General features: G+C 40.6%; 1 protein-coding gene across 7 annotated transcripts in view; it reads right to left on the bottom strand.

Annotated features, from left to right (window-relative positions):
• cacna1bb (calcium channel, voltage-dependent, N type, alpha 1B subunit, b) overlaps positions 1-14,349 on the bottom strand; it is a 170,999-nt gene that overhangs the window by 64,134 nt on the left and 92,516 nt on the right. For 5 of the 7 annotated variants that reach the window (XR_008830252.1, XM_056402913.1, XM_056402910.1 and 2 more), the window contains exons 10-17: positions 13,322-13,437; positions 13,121-13,210; positions 9,972-10,061; positions 7,908-8,129; positions 7,687-7,799; positions 7,407-7,519; positions 5,704-5,835; positions 125-154 (exon numbers count right to left, since the gene is read on the bottom strand). Coding sequence is in view for 6 of the 7 variants with exons in the window: in XM_056402913.1 (XP_056258888.1) it covers positions 125-154; positions 5,704-5,835; positions 7,407-7,519; positions 7,687-7,799; positions 7,908-8,129; positions 9,972-10,061; positions 13,121-13,210; positions 13,322-13,437 (906 nt within the window). In the remaining variant the exon portion in view is untranslated. The remainder of the gene's footprint in view (positions 1-124; positions 155-5,703; positions 5,836-7,406; positions 7,520-7,686; positions 7,800-7,907; positions 8,130-9,971; positions 10,062-13,120; positions 13,211-13,321; positions 13,438-14,349) is intronic. The other 2 variants (XM_056402914.1, XM_056402911.1) reach the window with 1 other exon arrangement.

Genomic DNA, 14,349 nt, shown 5'->3' with positions numbered 1-14,349 from the left:
TGGTTTCTGTTGAGAGTAAACAGAAGGGTCCAGCTTAATGCCATCACTACTTTTATCACACATGCACATTTTCTACACAAAGGATCTAGGTGTTTGCAGAAAGCCCCCAAATGACCCAACAAACCTGCCAAAACCTGAATCCGTGGTCTTGAAACTGAAGAAGACAATGAGAGAATGACACAGAGATGCATAAGGATGGGTTTGTCATTCAACTGAAAATAACCTACACTGCTGAGCAGTCATCATTTCAAGTGTCAAGTGTCAGTTCATAGAAAAAAGAAAAGAAAAGAAATACTTTCGGTACTTTTGGGTTGGACAGAAGAAGGACGTATTACAAACCGAGGCAACACTGAAGACAAGTTTGAGTGCAATGTACAAGGTATTTCAGATGCGTGTTGTTGTGACAGATGGAGAAAAAAAAAACATTGAAGACAGTTACATTATGATGCGTATGCGTTTCTTTAAATGTGTGAAAACAGATGCTGGGGATTTCACCTGCTTCAAATTCAGCGATTTAAATGTTTGCCTTTCATGCAACATTATCTTGACATCACTTATCATCTCTGTCTTATCTCACTTCAGTATTGTTCACTTCAAGGACATGAAAATGTGACATTCATTGAAATTCTACCACAAAATTAGTTGTTATTGTGAAGAGGTGCAACAGGGGAGTTAAAGAGAGGATGTGGAGCACAGTTACCACAGTGACCGTCTGCACAAATGACAGCTGGTTTCTCCTTCTCAGAGCAGATCCTTTGATATGTTTGTGTGTGTGTGTGTGTGTGTGTGTGTGTGTGTGTGTGTGTGTGTGTGTGTGTGTGTGTATGTGTGTACTAGATCCTGACCGATTCAGTTTTTTTTGAGGGTGATACCAATATTGGTTTTAATAGCTTTAGAAGACACGAAACAAAAACATTTTGTGATGAGGACATAATTATGTAAAATATTTTACAGTTGACAGTTTTATTCAGTATTTGACAGTTAACAGTAAACTCAAAAAGGAACGTTATAGTGATTTTAATAACTACAACAAAAACCAAGTTGTAATCAAGTTGATTGAGAAAAAATACCAAACATATATCAAAATACTGCCAGTGAAACATTTAGTGCTGCTCTACCATTGATTTTTGTTTCTGGGACAACATGCTGATATATACTGATATACATGATATAGCCAAAAGTATGTGGACAGGTACATAATTGTGTACATTTTGTCTAAGGTTGTTTGTCATGGTGGAGGTCCCTTAGTTCCAGATAAGGGAAATCTTAATGCTACATCATACAATAACATTTTAGACAATAGTGTGCTTCCAACGTTGCGGTTACAGTTTGTGTTTGTGTTTGGCCCTTTCCTGTTTCAACATGACTGTGCACAAAACCAGGTCCATAATGAAACGGTTTCCCCAGTTTGATGTGGGAGAACTCGACTGGCCCCGACCTGAAACCCATCTCACACCTTTGGGATGAACTGGAACACCAACTGTGAGCCAGACCTAATCACCCACTGGTGTTAGACCACACTAATGAGTGTCGGTGGCTGACTGGGATCAAATCCCTGCACGCAGTCTTCCCAGAGAAATGGAGGCTCTTACATCAGCAGATGATGGGCATGGTTTTGGAATGAGATGTTCAGCAATCACACGTGGGTGTAACGGTAGAGTGTCCTCATACTTTTGGCCATGTGGTGAATCTGTGAAACCAAATATCGGCTGATAATATCAGCCTGCATGTATCGGTCTGGCTCTAATATGTACTGTACATGCATGAGGGAGACGTGGGGCAGGAGGGAGTGACGGATGGAGGGAAGAGAGCTGGAGGAGAGGGGGGAGGAGCAACTAATTCAATAAGCTTTTTGTCCCTTGGTATGTCATCATATTCTCTCTCCCCATGCTCCTCTCCTTCTACCTTTGTCCTTCTCTGTCTCATTACTGCATCCTCTACCACCCACCCCTCTCTCCACTCATTGCTCATCCCTCCATCACTTTCTAGATTGCACCTCAGCCTCATTCTTTTCCCTCCTTTCCTTCCTTTCTTCCTTCCCCCTTCCCTGCCTGCACCCCATCCTCCCTTCCTCTCTCCCACACCTCTCCCTCCATCCATCCCTCCTTCCATGAGGATTAGCGGGCCCAGCGCAGGGAGCAGCGGTGGTGGTTTGCTGCTGCGACTGTGTGTGCCGACCTCTGTTTACTCTGATAATAGGGATTGGAAGCGTGCTGCTTGGCTTCCACGCAGCACCCACAGGGACTTCATTAAATCAATCCTGAAAACAAGAGTCATGTGAGGCCAAACTCCCCCACAAGCTCCTGCCCTCACCCCTGCATCCTTCAGACAATAGCAGCAGGTTTGCATTGTATAAGTAACTGCAACACATATCTCTGAGAACACACAAGCATGTACAAGTGGACTGAAGATAACAGCTGTATAATAATAATAATGATGGAGAAAAGAAATGGGATGGTGGGACTGCAGAGCGTTGGGAATGAAACAGAACACACGGAGCATACTGCAGCTTTCTGAGAAGTCAAGAAATGAAACAGGCTTTTACTGAATGAGAAATGGGGCTGAATACAAAGAGGGAGACCACTGTAGATACTGAGGCTGCAACTCGTCAAAATGGATGAAACAGCTTGTCCAGTGATTGCACTAAAATTTTAAAACACCTATTTTGCAATAAACATTGTTTAATAATTGTATGTAATTGAAAATTATATTGATTTTTGGCTTATAGAGCAGAAATTTGTTCGGAATTTAAAGCATTTCTGTTGTTAACCTGTGCAGTTAACTAGCCAGGACGTTTCATATGATTTCTTTTAAACTGTATTCAGTTTATAAGGTTACCATAGTTACACATAGACTGAGAGTAACTACTGCCTGAGAAGACAGGTTCTGGGGAAGCAAAGACCAGATGATCGATTTTTGTAAAAGTGCTTACGAATTTCATTTTTTACGCAAAATCTTAAGCAACTGAAGAAAATGACAGTTTCACCGAATACTTGCAGGGAAGATTCATGTAAATTACGGGGATTTGTTGAATTCGCATTACAGTTTTGAGGGATTCCTGGATGGACTGACCAATGATTATATTTATTAAAGATTAAATTAAATGTCATAAACAGTCCAAAACAACAGTGTCAAATGGAAGGTAAACTGGCTGCCAACCAAGAGGTCGGACACTCACTCAGTCTACACACTAAAGAAGACCTGAGCTGAAAATATGAAATGCCATCTCTGACAAGTCAGAGTTAATCAACAAAGGTCTAAAAACTGGAAGCTACAATGCAGCAACCAGTAAAATTCCTTATTCTATTACAGTAAATCCTGCACATTTCCTTTGAGCTTATCACATATTTTTGTCCAAACAGTCGGTGATGTCCTGTGAGTCTCAGCGGGGAGACGCTCCTCTGCCTCAAGCTGTTTATCTTTCAATTCTCTCAATTTTACCATGAGATTACTTTAGGTGTTTGGAGAGGGAGGAACATAATTTCTGAGCCAAAAATAAAGTCTGGGTATAAAAAAGCATTTTCTCTTGTTCTTAACAAGCTGAAAACCTATTTTACATTAAACAACTGTCATCGTCTGCCTGAGGAACGGGTGTTTGCTTTGGTTTTGATATCATTCAACACTTTCTGAAACGTGAAGCGACATTATCTGTAAATACATGTGTGGCAGATTGTCTGTTTAATGACGCTTGATATTTAGCTCCAGAAAAATCTGAAATTATTTGACACCTTTGGTACATTTTTAGAAGCAAATGAGCTTGAATGTTACAGCAGACGTTCTTTGCAGAGAACAATGTGCTCAGCCTGATGTGCTCGGCTGGCTGGAAGCACCATGTGGACGTCAGACTCATCTCACACTTGTCCATCACCAGAGACTGATGCGATGCTAATGATGGCGCAGACTGATGTAAGACTTGCCACCATGGCAACAGCCTGCTGCTTCAAAGACATCAAGTTGGTACCTCTGCGGTTAAGACACGGTTGAGATTAGTGGACTTGAACTACTTGGTTAGGGTTAAGCAATGATCATGGAGACGGGATTTGAACAGCGGTCTCCGGTGTCAAAGTCAGACACTCTGTATGCACAACCATCAACTCCGACATCCTCCCTTTGCGATGTTATAATAATGCTGAACTACTTGCTCCTTGGCCTTTGAGGTCACTTGTCAGGAAAACAGAAACAGAGGTCATAGGTCAATGACCAGTGCTGTAGTGTTTATTTTCCATTCAATCTCAAATTATTCCACAAATTTTCCACTCAGTTTTTAATATATGTTTAAAAGATAATTCTGGTTTATTACAACTTGGATCTTATTTTCATGGATTGTGTTATTTCTATTAGTAATAACACTGTATCTAAATGTGACCTATGAAGCACAAGATGAGACAAGTACGCTAAGTTCTCATTGTGTACTCATCAAGTGTTATTTATCCTATTTTACTCTAAATGTTACCCATTAAACCCAAGAGGAAAGAGTGAAGAAAGCGGCAATGTCGACATTGTGTCCTCATAAAGTGAAACGCTAAAATCTGGGAAAAGGCGACATAATAATAACTAAGTATAAAGTAATAAATAAAAATAAATCAAAGGGGGCAAGAAACATGCAAAGTAAGAACATCAGACAAGTTGTTCAAAAAAAAGAAAAAAGTGGATTAAACTTATTTGGAAACAAAGACAAGCTGAAAAACTATTACCCAGTTAGTGTTTTGTAAACATCCTTAAAAATCTATGGCCTGACTTCTTGGTTCAGCTTTGACCTACTGTGCTCATCGTGGCCATGCACACTCAGTTTTCCTTTGCAATTAAGGTTTATTGCAAACATCTGAAATGTGCAAGCTTTCAGTTTTACCTTCAAATAAAGTGGTGTAGATAGATAAACTGCAGATAAACTCTTAGCTTGTGTACGACGCCTGCTCATGTTTCTCGTCCTGCAGGACTTCATTGGAGCTGTGTTGTTTGTCTTCACAGATCTCAGCACTAAAATATCCTTTGTTGAGTTTAATGTTTTCATAATCGACTGAGAAAACACGATCCAAGTTTAAATAAACCCAAATTATCCTTTAGGGACTTTTAGCTATAAAATTTCTTTCCTACTGAACAGAGCAAAGCTGCCAAAGTTAGCTCAGACCTCACAGGGCTAAGATACACCAATCGGCTGTAAACTACGGCACTAACAGCACAGATATTATAATTAATATATGTAATATAGTGAAAAATTTAAAAGCACAAAAAGCAATCATGTGATCAACCTCCTTGGCCCTACAGTGTCTGTGTGATGTGGGGTGATGAGGAGAGAGAGAGAGTACAATGTGTGTGTATGAGTTGAGTCAGATGGGGCTGGATGGCAGGCCTTTGATAAACTGCAGCCAGCCCAGAATCATGAGGTGTTCCTGTCATTAGAAAACATGGGCCTCCTGCTGAGAGTGATATCAAAGGGCTGCAGTCAGTGCTGCTTCTGTGCCAGCTACCTGCTGCGTCAACACGTCTGTCACCACCGCCACGCTGGCCAGGGATCACACACACAGAGAGAATCAGGAGAGGAGAGGTTTTGTGTGTGTGTGTGTGTGTGTGTGTGTGTGTGTGTGTGTGTGTGTGTGTGTGTGTGTGTGTGTGTATACATATGTGTCGGTGATGACTTGTGGATGGATGGACATAGAAGGAAAGAGCGGTCAGACAGCAGGACAGGTTAGAGAGTGTACTCACTGTCCTCCAAAGAGCTGCATGCCGAGCAGGGCAAAGACCACGATGAAGAGAAAGAGGAGGAAGAGCAAGCTGATGATGGACTTCATGGAATTGAGGAGGGAAACCACGAGGTTCCTCAACGAGTTCCAGTATCTGAGAGAAAGCAGCAAACACACAGAGGGAGGCTCAGAGACATGATGGATGGGGACACAAAATACCACAGAATAACACAACAAAGCTCAAGAAAAGAGAGAAAGAAGCAGAAAGAGGAGGAAAGAGGGACCACACTGGCAGGAACAGCTGTGGGTAGCATAAAACAAATCAATGCGTCAGGGTCTACAGCTGCCAGTTTCACTGAATCACGGGATTACAGCTAATCTAATGAAATAAAAGGATTTCCATCAAACTCTAACAGGATTTTCAGTTCAGAAAGACAGGAATTAAGACAAAAGTGACACCAGTGTAACATAAAAACCTCATATCTACAAAATGTAGTTTTAAAACGATTCACACAGATTTGATCAAGTACTCTGGGTTTTTGATGTAGATGTGCTCATTAGTTGCAGTTACAGTGATCACTGAATGACAGTAACTGTGACTTTTGCTTTAAGTCTTGCATGATTTTCACTTCTTTAATTTTTAATGCTACTGCACTGTCATTGTAAGGCATATCATATGTTGTTATGTTTATAACAGTTCAGGCTATTGGTAGAAGACAGAATGGTATTCTCTACAACACGTTATGAAAAATGTTACAAGGTTTTTGCCTGTAACATACACATTAGTAAAATACTTCATCAATGAATAAACTAAAGAAGAGATATAACAACCATGTCCACGCTCTGAGCATTGGTTCTCTAAAAAATCTACTGTGAAATGATCAAAAAAATCTTCATAGAATTTTGGGACTACAGCTCCCATCATGCTTTGGGTAATGTAAAAAGAAGTGGATTTTTCGATCTGTGTTCTCGTCATCTTGTGTCGGCAATCAAAGTGTTTTGCTCTGCCTTTTTTGTTGAGGATAGCCTCAGAGCTAACTTACAGAGCAATCCCAGAATGCATTTCATGTCAACAAGTGGCAACGGCGGACAAAGTTAAGACAGGCTCGTAGCTGTCATAACTTTCATCCTGTGACTGTTATTAGGTCACTAGCCTGACATTTTTCAGGCGATAAAGTAACCATTTAAATTTCATACAAATGGTTGACGCCTATTGGAAAATTCGTTATGACGCTTTCAGAGATGTGAGGACCGACTCAACAGTCATCTCTGCTGCTCCAACTGCAAATCAGTCACGCTGCTTCCTTGGGAGCTTGGACTACAAAGTTAAACTTGCCAAATTCAGACTCCGAAGTACACAAGTCTGAACTTGTAGTACTCTATTATTATCTGATGTAGTTGAAAGCTTCAACTGAACCCACATTTTCACCTGTAACATGAACAGTTATGTGGTCATCGGCGCTACTGATATCAGTGGAGAGTTCAGCTTTGATCGCAGCAGTGTGTGAATGAACTGTGTGTTCCTGTCTGATTTATGTCACTGAGAGGAAAATTTACAGGCTAAAACAATCATGACAGGTCATAAAGAGCCCAAAAATCTGGTATTATGTTGAAAGGCTGACTGTTAAGAGATGTGTGAAAAATGATAACAAGCTTTTCTGACTAAATCCTGTTGTGCTTTTTGTCTGTAGTTTCATGTGTGTGTGTTGTCGGATGTCTACTCACTTGGTGACTTTGAATATCCTGAGCAGTCGCAGGGCTCTCAGCACACTGATGCCAAATGATGCTCCTGGTTTAATCATGTCCCAGATCACCTCAAAAATACTTCCCACAATCACCTGGAGAGAAGAGCAGAGGGTCATCAGTCATCATCTGTTTGGCTCTGTTTCAACAAGCCATTTAAAACAATTTAATATTAATCAAATCTCGCCCTGAACCAAACAGAACAGGCACCGCTGGTTAGTGTTTAGTATCTACCCGAGTGGAACTGCTGACAGCGACTTACCCCAAAATCGAAGCAGTTAAAGGAGGAATGGAAATAGTTCCGCACTCCGAGTCCGTACATCTTCAAGGTCATCTCAGTCAGGAACAAACCCAGGAACACGAACTCTGCTGCGTCTGTTTACCACGTGGCCAGGGTAACAAAACCAAGAGGAACTAGTTTGATATACCATCGATATCAGTGAGTGTCTGTGAGTATGTTGCGCATTTGTATGTGTGACTTACAGAGGGCCCTCGTAAGCCACTCAGGTTGGTCATAGTGAACTATGGCCACACACAGAGTGTTGAGTCCCACCAGACACAGGACGATCCAGTAGAAGCTCTGAGCCTTCACCATGCGGCGGATGAAGAAGCGGATCCTCTTCTCCTTACGACGGAAGTAAGACGAGCTGTCCATCTTGCTGCCGCTTTTCACGCTGGCTCGACCAAACGGAGATCCAGGCGGAGCTGGAGGCAATGACGAAGAGGCGAGGGGAAGAGAGGAAATGTATGAGTGTACAGGTTAAATATTTGTCAGCTTCCCAGTTTACAAAGTGAATCACTGTGTGTGTGTGTGTGTGTGTGTGTGTGTGTTTGTTTTGTCTTCTTCCTACTGCCATGATGAGCAACATCCCCATCATCGCCTCTCTAATCGAGAATTTGAAACTACATTTGCTTTCCCGCTTGCTCGGGCTACTTTTTATTGTGACTGCAGGCACAAAAAAGCCATTTTTGATCTAACCCCTTCATGTGTGTTGATTTATCAGTTTTACATTTTGTTTTACCTTTGACCACACCCAGCATCACTGACGGATGCAGCTGGGTTTGTTTTTTTACGCACCTGTAGCCAGAACAGTGACGTCACAGAGTGTGTTCAACTTTTGGGGAAATACTTCCTTAGTTTTCTTATTAAGGAAGTTACTTTCTCAAACTTTCTTGCTGAGAGTTAGATGAGAACATTAGTACCACTCGCATGTCCGTATGGTGAATACGAAGCTAGAGCCAGCAGCCGCTTACCTGAGCTTAGTATAAAGACCTGAAACAGGGCTAAACAGCTGGCCTGGCTCTGTCCAGAGATTTACAAAAAAGCCTAACAGCAGCTCCCGTAACCGGCTGTAGTTTCACAGGGAGTTAAAAGTTTTTCTCACTGGCATGGTGACCGTCTGCCATCCTTCCAGCCAAGAAACAGTTCCAGCATCTAACTCCCAGTAAAACCAGACTGAGCTGGGGCTTTTTTGGGACTTGTTTACCCATTTCCAGCTGTTGATGCTTTATTCCTCCTAACAATGATGCATTCGTCTTCTTTTTCTTTCAGTTTTCCTGAGTTGCAGCAGGATTGCACTTGTGCCTCGGGTCACGTACACTGCACAAATTAGTTGGCAACACCTACATGTATTTGTGTCTGGAGTGTGCTACTACCAGTGACAAGAAATAAAGGTTTTTGAGACACTATAGTTGGGTAGGAATCTAATCCACTTCACATCTGTGAATATGCACAGAAAAAGATGTTTGAGATAAAGACTATAAACTGCCAACAACATTTACCTGAGGGACAGAAATAAAAGCGTAAAAAAAACACCTGAACACTCCTTGAATTTTACTTGCAGCTGCTCATTAAAAAAAATATGTACCTAATATCTCTATGTCGTGCAGCAGAACTGCAGGCGTAATGTGTGAAGCAAGCGAGATGAGACCACATTTGATTGTGCAGTGCACCTATTCCCTTGGCACTTAATTTGATGGAAAACAATCATGAGATGAGAGAGTCTGAAAAAAGTAGCATTTTTAAATTGAAGGCAACAAAATGGTTTCAATTACCATGCTTCTGTTTATTTCCAACCCACAGACAAGCAATTACATGTTGTCTTTGTGTGGGACTGTTAAGTCCATTAATATTAAAAAGTCTAATTTTAATATGCTGCAGGTGATTCTCTTGCCATTTTAATTTTACAGTCTAATTAGGGAAAGTTAATTATACCTCTTTTCCCTCAAGGTGATATACTTCCACAGCCAGGAGAAACAGTTTTAGGTCTCCAGATCTGCATGGTGCTAAATCTGAGTTAATAATGTACATGGTGAAGTTTGTGTGAGATATTTAACACCATGTTTTATAGTGTTGAGATGACGTGACACACTAATCTGACAAATGGGGACCAGAGAGTCAGAGGACATGTTCAGTGGTTATGTTCAGTGTGGAAGACAGGCTTTTTACAGCGGCTCTTATTGTAAAGGTCGACTGTGTGGACAGACAGCATGTGAAGGTCAAAGGTGGTCTGCTGGAGGCTGTGGATAAAAAGATGCAAGATTTACCAACAGAGGAGATGTCAGCAAAAGGGTCCTCGCCCTCCTCAGCACCGATCAGGTCGTTTTTACCTTTCTTGGCTTTGCCTCGTTTCAGGACTGTGAAGAGAACAGCAGAGACCGGAAGGGAGAAAATAATCACGTATGAGTCTTAATAAAATATGATGTAGTAATGAATTGTAATGTTGGAACGGTGCTGTGCTGTCATGCAAAACACTTTATTGTGAAATTGTTAAAGCAAAGAAGTTTGTTATAGCAAAAAAAACAAACAAAACAAGCATTTTAAAATTGAATTTCAATGGAGGAACTCTCATCCAAATGCAGGATATATATACTGTGTGTGTGTGTGTGTGTGTGTGTGTGTGTATGGATGGCAAAGTAGAGGGGTGAGCTAATTGGAAACTATGAATAGCAGACATCAATCATGTTTTTCATTTAGAGATTTTCTGCCTTCCTGCTTGAAGCCAGCCTTGGAAATGAAAAACTGCCACCACGACATGAATGTGATCGTCACGTGACCAGCTCCATGTCACAGGAGCTGTGGGCTCGTTCTCAAGATCTACAACCCCGGTTCTCCACCCGAAAGGGCTGCTGGGAGGCAGAACCGGGCTGCAGAACAAATGATGAGGCTGTGAGGCTGAGATACGCTGCAAATGTCTCGTCCTTATCAGATCCTTTCTGTTTTATGACTGATCCTTAAAAACCTTATTTTCTCAAAACAAGTGAAACAATCAGACGTGCAGTAAGAAAATCATAACGTGTTCAAACCAACTGGTTCTTGTACTGAGTCTTTGCTTCTTCAAGCAAGACGGAATAAGGCAGGATGCTGCACTAGAATTAAATATTTCCTATGGCTATAACAAGGTTAATTTGAAATAGTTTTCATTTTCACTTCACTCTTCATTTCAATTCCACACAGCAACTACTTTAAGTTCATCCTTCTTTTATCTCTAAATGAAATATCCATCCTGAGAAAAATATTATCAAGGATAATTTCCTCAATTTCTTCTTAAAAGACTAGGTAGAAGGAGGATAAATTGTTTTAGTTATTGAGTCAATCAACTCTGATTGACACTGTGCACCATCACTTATACCTGTCATTCATCTGAAGAAGCCCAACTCCATATTTTCCGCTCTAACAACATCAGAATGGCTTTTTCTACTTCTGTGGATTCAGACATTTTAATCCCTCATATGTAACTAATTGAGAAAATCCGGCCGCTGTCACTTCACTGGAGTCGTCAGCGTGGATTTGTTTACAGTTTGTGTCCGTTTTCCTGGCAAACGCATTTCCATGTGCGTATGTGTCTTGGGGAGCGTGGTATGGTGAATTTATGTTAACAAATCCAATCAGACTAAAGCTGTAAATCCCACTAATTAACCCTCCTCACACCAGCACTAATGGACTGACATCATAGGTGAGAGATAGGAGATAGAGACAGGGAGTGAGAGAGAGAGAGAGAGAGACAGGGAGTGAGAGAGAGACAGACAGACAGACAGAAGTAATAGTGTGCTCTTTCTGCAATAAAGGCAACAAGAGTACAGCGTGAAAACCATGATTAGCACTCCAGTAACAGGCTGATCGTAAGTGCTGATTATGCGATTGCACTTGCTGTGTAATTGGCTGGCTTGGCTACAAACAGCCCAGTTTGCAGTCACACAATAGGGGGTTACTGTTAATGTGAGGAGCCATATGTTAACTGTGATGTTGTACTGTCATTTTAACACTATTAAAAGTAAGCACTGTGTCAAAAAAACTAAATTAAGGACACATATGTCTATGAAATACAAGTCTGACACGGAATCATAGGTTACATCCTGTTTCTCTAGAGGCCAGAGAAGTGGTGTGTCTCCTCTCTTGGCAGATTCAAAACTATTCGGGAGGAAAACAGATTGTGTGATTTGGGAGAAATAGAAAGTAAGTCCCATTTTCTTTTGTGATTTCCACACTGTGGTGATTTAATAATCGACAAAACCCTGAAATATTCTGGTGTACAGATGATCAAAAATCAGAATGGTTGCTTTCTGTTTATGTTTTTAAGTTTGGTAACTTAAATGGTTTATTATGATAAATGGATTATCTCAAAAGCCTGGAATATTTTCGCACTATATAGAAAAGATTTTTTATCAGAGATTTATTGATTTTGTTGTAGTCAATGAAGGTCTGATAATCTGATTGTTAAAGTTATCTGAATTGTACTGTTTTTGATTTTGGACTTTGAAAATAAATGTACAGGCTGTAATGAAATTACTTTAAATTGAAAATCAATTGTTGATGAGGGCTAGTTATGAAACCATTCTAAAACCAAAGATTCAAGTATATGTCCAATTTTCAGAAAACTGACTTCTAGAAGTCATTTATTTTGAAGAAATATAATCTCGGTCTGGCTCTACCAGGGCCGCTAAAGTTCTCTAATTAACACATCATATCTTGTAGGTTTAACACCTACACAAGTTGTGGTGTTATGCAGGACTAATTTTACTATACTTATACTGACTATAGCTTTTCAACCAGTGGAAACTGCATGAACAGATCTTAATCATTTCTCAATATCTGTCTGTTCTTAAGTACAATCGTAACTATATCAACATTTCTCAACGTGCTTTTAAGAAAATAACATATCTGTTTCTGAAAAAGAGTATTAACTTCAAACCTCTGCAAGTATCCAGCTAACTGTGAATAAGCCTGCACTTTTGCTGGTGTAAGGATTTATTGACCAAACAATTATATTAATAATAATTCATTTGTAATAAGCTAAAAAAAAAAAAATCAGGCCTGTGTCTAACCAACAATTGTATCAAGCTAACAGCCCAGCAGTTTGAGTTATAATGTGTTGAGAAATACAAAAATACAGCATTTTCATCTATTGCTAAAATGTCCCCCTACACACTGTGTGTATACACAGATCGGCCCTTTAAGGAAAACCCTGGACAATAATCAGAACAATTCAATTACACCTATTCTCCACACGTTAAAGAGATCACATTCATGGTGAAGTGAGTTCCCGATGAATTTATGTACAGCAGATGGATGCTACACAGCATCAACCATTAGATGGAAATGATCAACACTACCTCTTTGTGCCTGGTTTACCATTGGCCTCCTGTAGTGATGGACCATGGTAAAGCAGGAAACAGATACTCAGCCCTGTTTTCACCTGGAAGGTTTTGTTTCCTCTTGTACCACGCACCGTCCAGCGGGGACTTCTCCTCTGCAATCTCGTCCTCCTCCTCCAGCAACACCTCCTCTGCAGCAGGAGAGAGAAAGGAATGACTGACTTTCTTAACAATTTGTCATGTTTTTCTAACCCAACAACCACATAAACGCCTGCTCACACGGATTCAGAAACGACTCTAACCTGCTTTGCAGATCCACTCCAAGTATCCGGTGAGCTCTCTCTCTATTTGCTGCTGCCTCCGAAGCTTCAGGAACTCCTGCCTTTTCTCCACACGCTCTCTTTCTTTGGCAAATTCTCTGTTGAAGCATATATATGGATTTTTTTTTTTTTTTTATACACAGAAAGAATAAATAGATGTAGCATGTCATCGTATGTGGCAACTTAGAATCAAAAAGCTAAGTTAGTTTTTGTCTGCCAGGAGATAACTTGCACATACGCGTTCACAGCAACAGACAGGATCATGTTCATTACAGGAGCAACAAAGGTGTGAGACACTGCATCATGAAAACAGATGATATTGTGGCTTAAACATGCACCTGAGGGATCCAGGTGACAGCTGGGCAGCTGTTGAGGGCAGGTTAAACCATAATGCACTTTTGTGTTGTGCCTATTGGAGATGTATCAGACATAGTACTTATACAGCATATGTGGTTTTATATTGAGATTAGAACAAATGTTGTGATGTAGTTAATGTTCTGGAAAATCAATTCCAAAGCAGTTAATAGACAAAATGACCACATGGGGATATCTGTTTTTGGCAAACACAGTTACTGAAGGGAACAGTTCAACATCGATGATAAGACTGATCCCACTCTCACATCTGTATGCTAAATATGAAGCTACAGCTGGTTTACTTATGTGTTTATTTCCCTCTGTCTTTATGCTAAGCTAAGCTAAGCTAAACTGTCTCCTGGTTGTAGCTTCATATTTAACAACAATACAGACATGAGGGAGGCAGCGATGTTCTCATCTAACTGTCACCAACATCGAAGTAAAGTATTTCATCATATTAATGCAAAAATCCTTTTAAATTCAACACTGTCAAAAAGCAGCGCTGCACATTTTGGGCTGTCCCAGAACAAACGGGACAATCACAAGAGAAATGTGGTGAAATCTTTGTTCATCAATCCAAAATGGTGGTTCTAGATCACAGTGAGACTTTCACCCCTGACCCATCACATCTGTAAAGCAGCTAGGATCGTGGGATC

This window comes from Seriola aureovittata, chromosome 18, assembly GCF_021018895.1.
Source record: "Seriola aureovittata isolate HTS-2021-v1 ecotype China chromosome 18, ASM2101889v1, whole genome shotgun sequence".
NCBI lineage: Eukaryota > Metazoa > Chordata > Actinopteri > Carangiformes > Carangidae > Seriola > Seriola aureovittata.
Note: the sequence above shows the minus strand (reverse complement) of the source record. Positions and strands in the feature narration are given on the sequence as shown.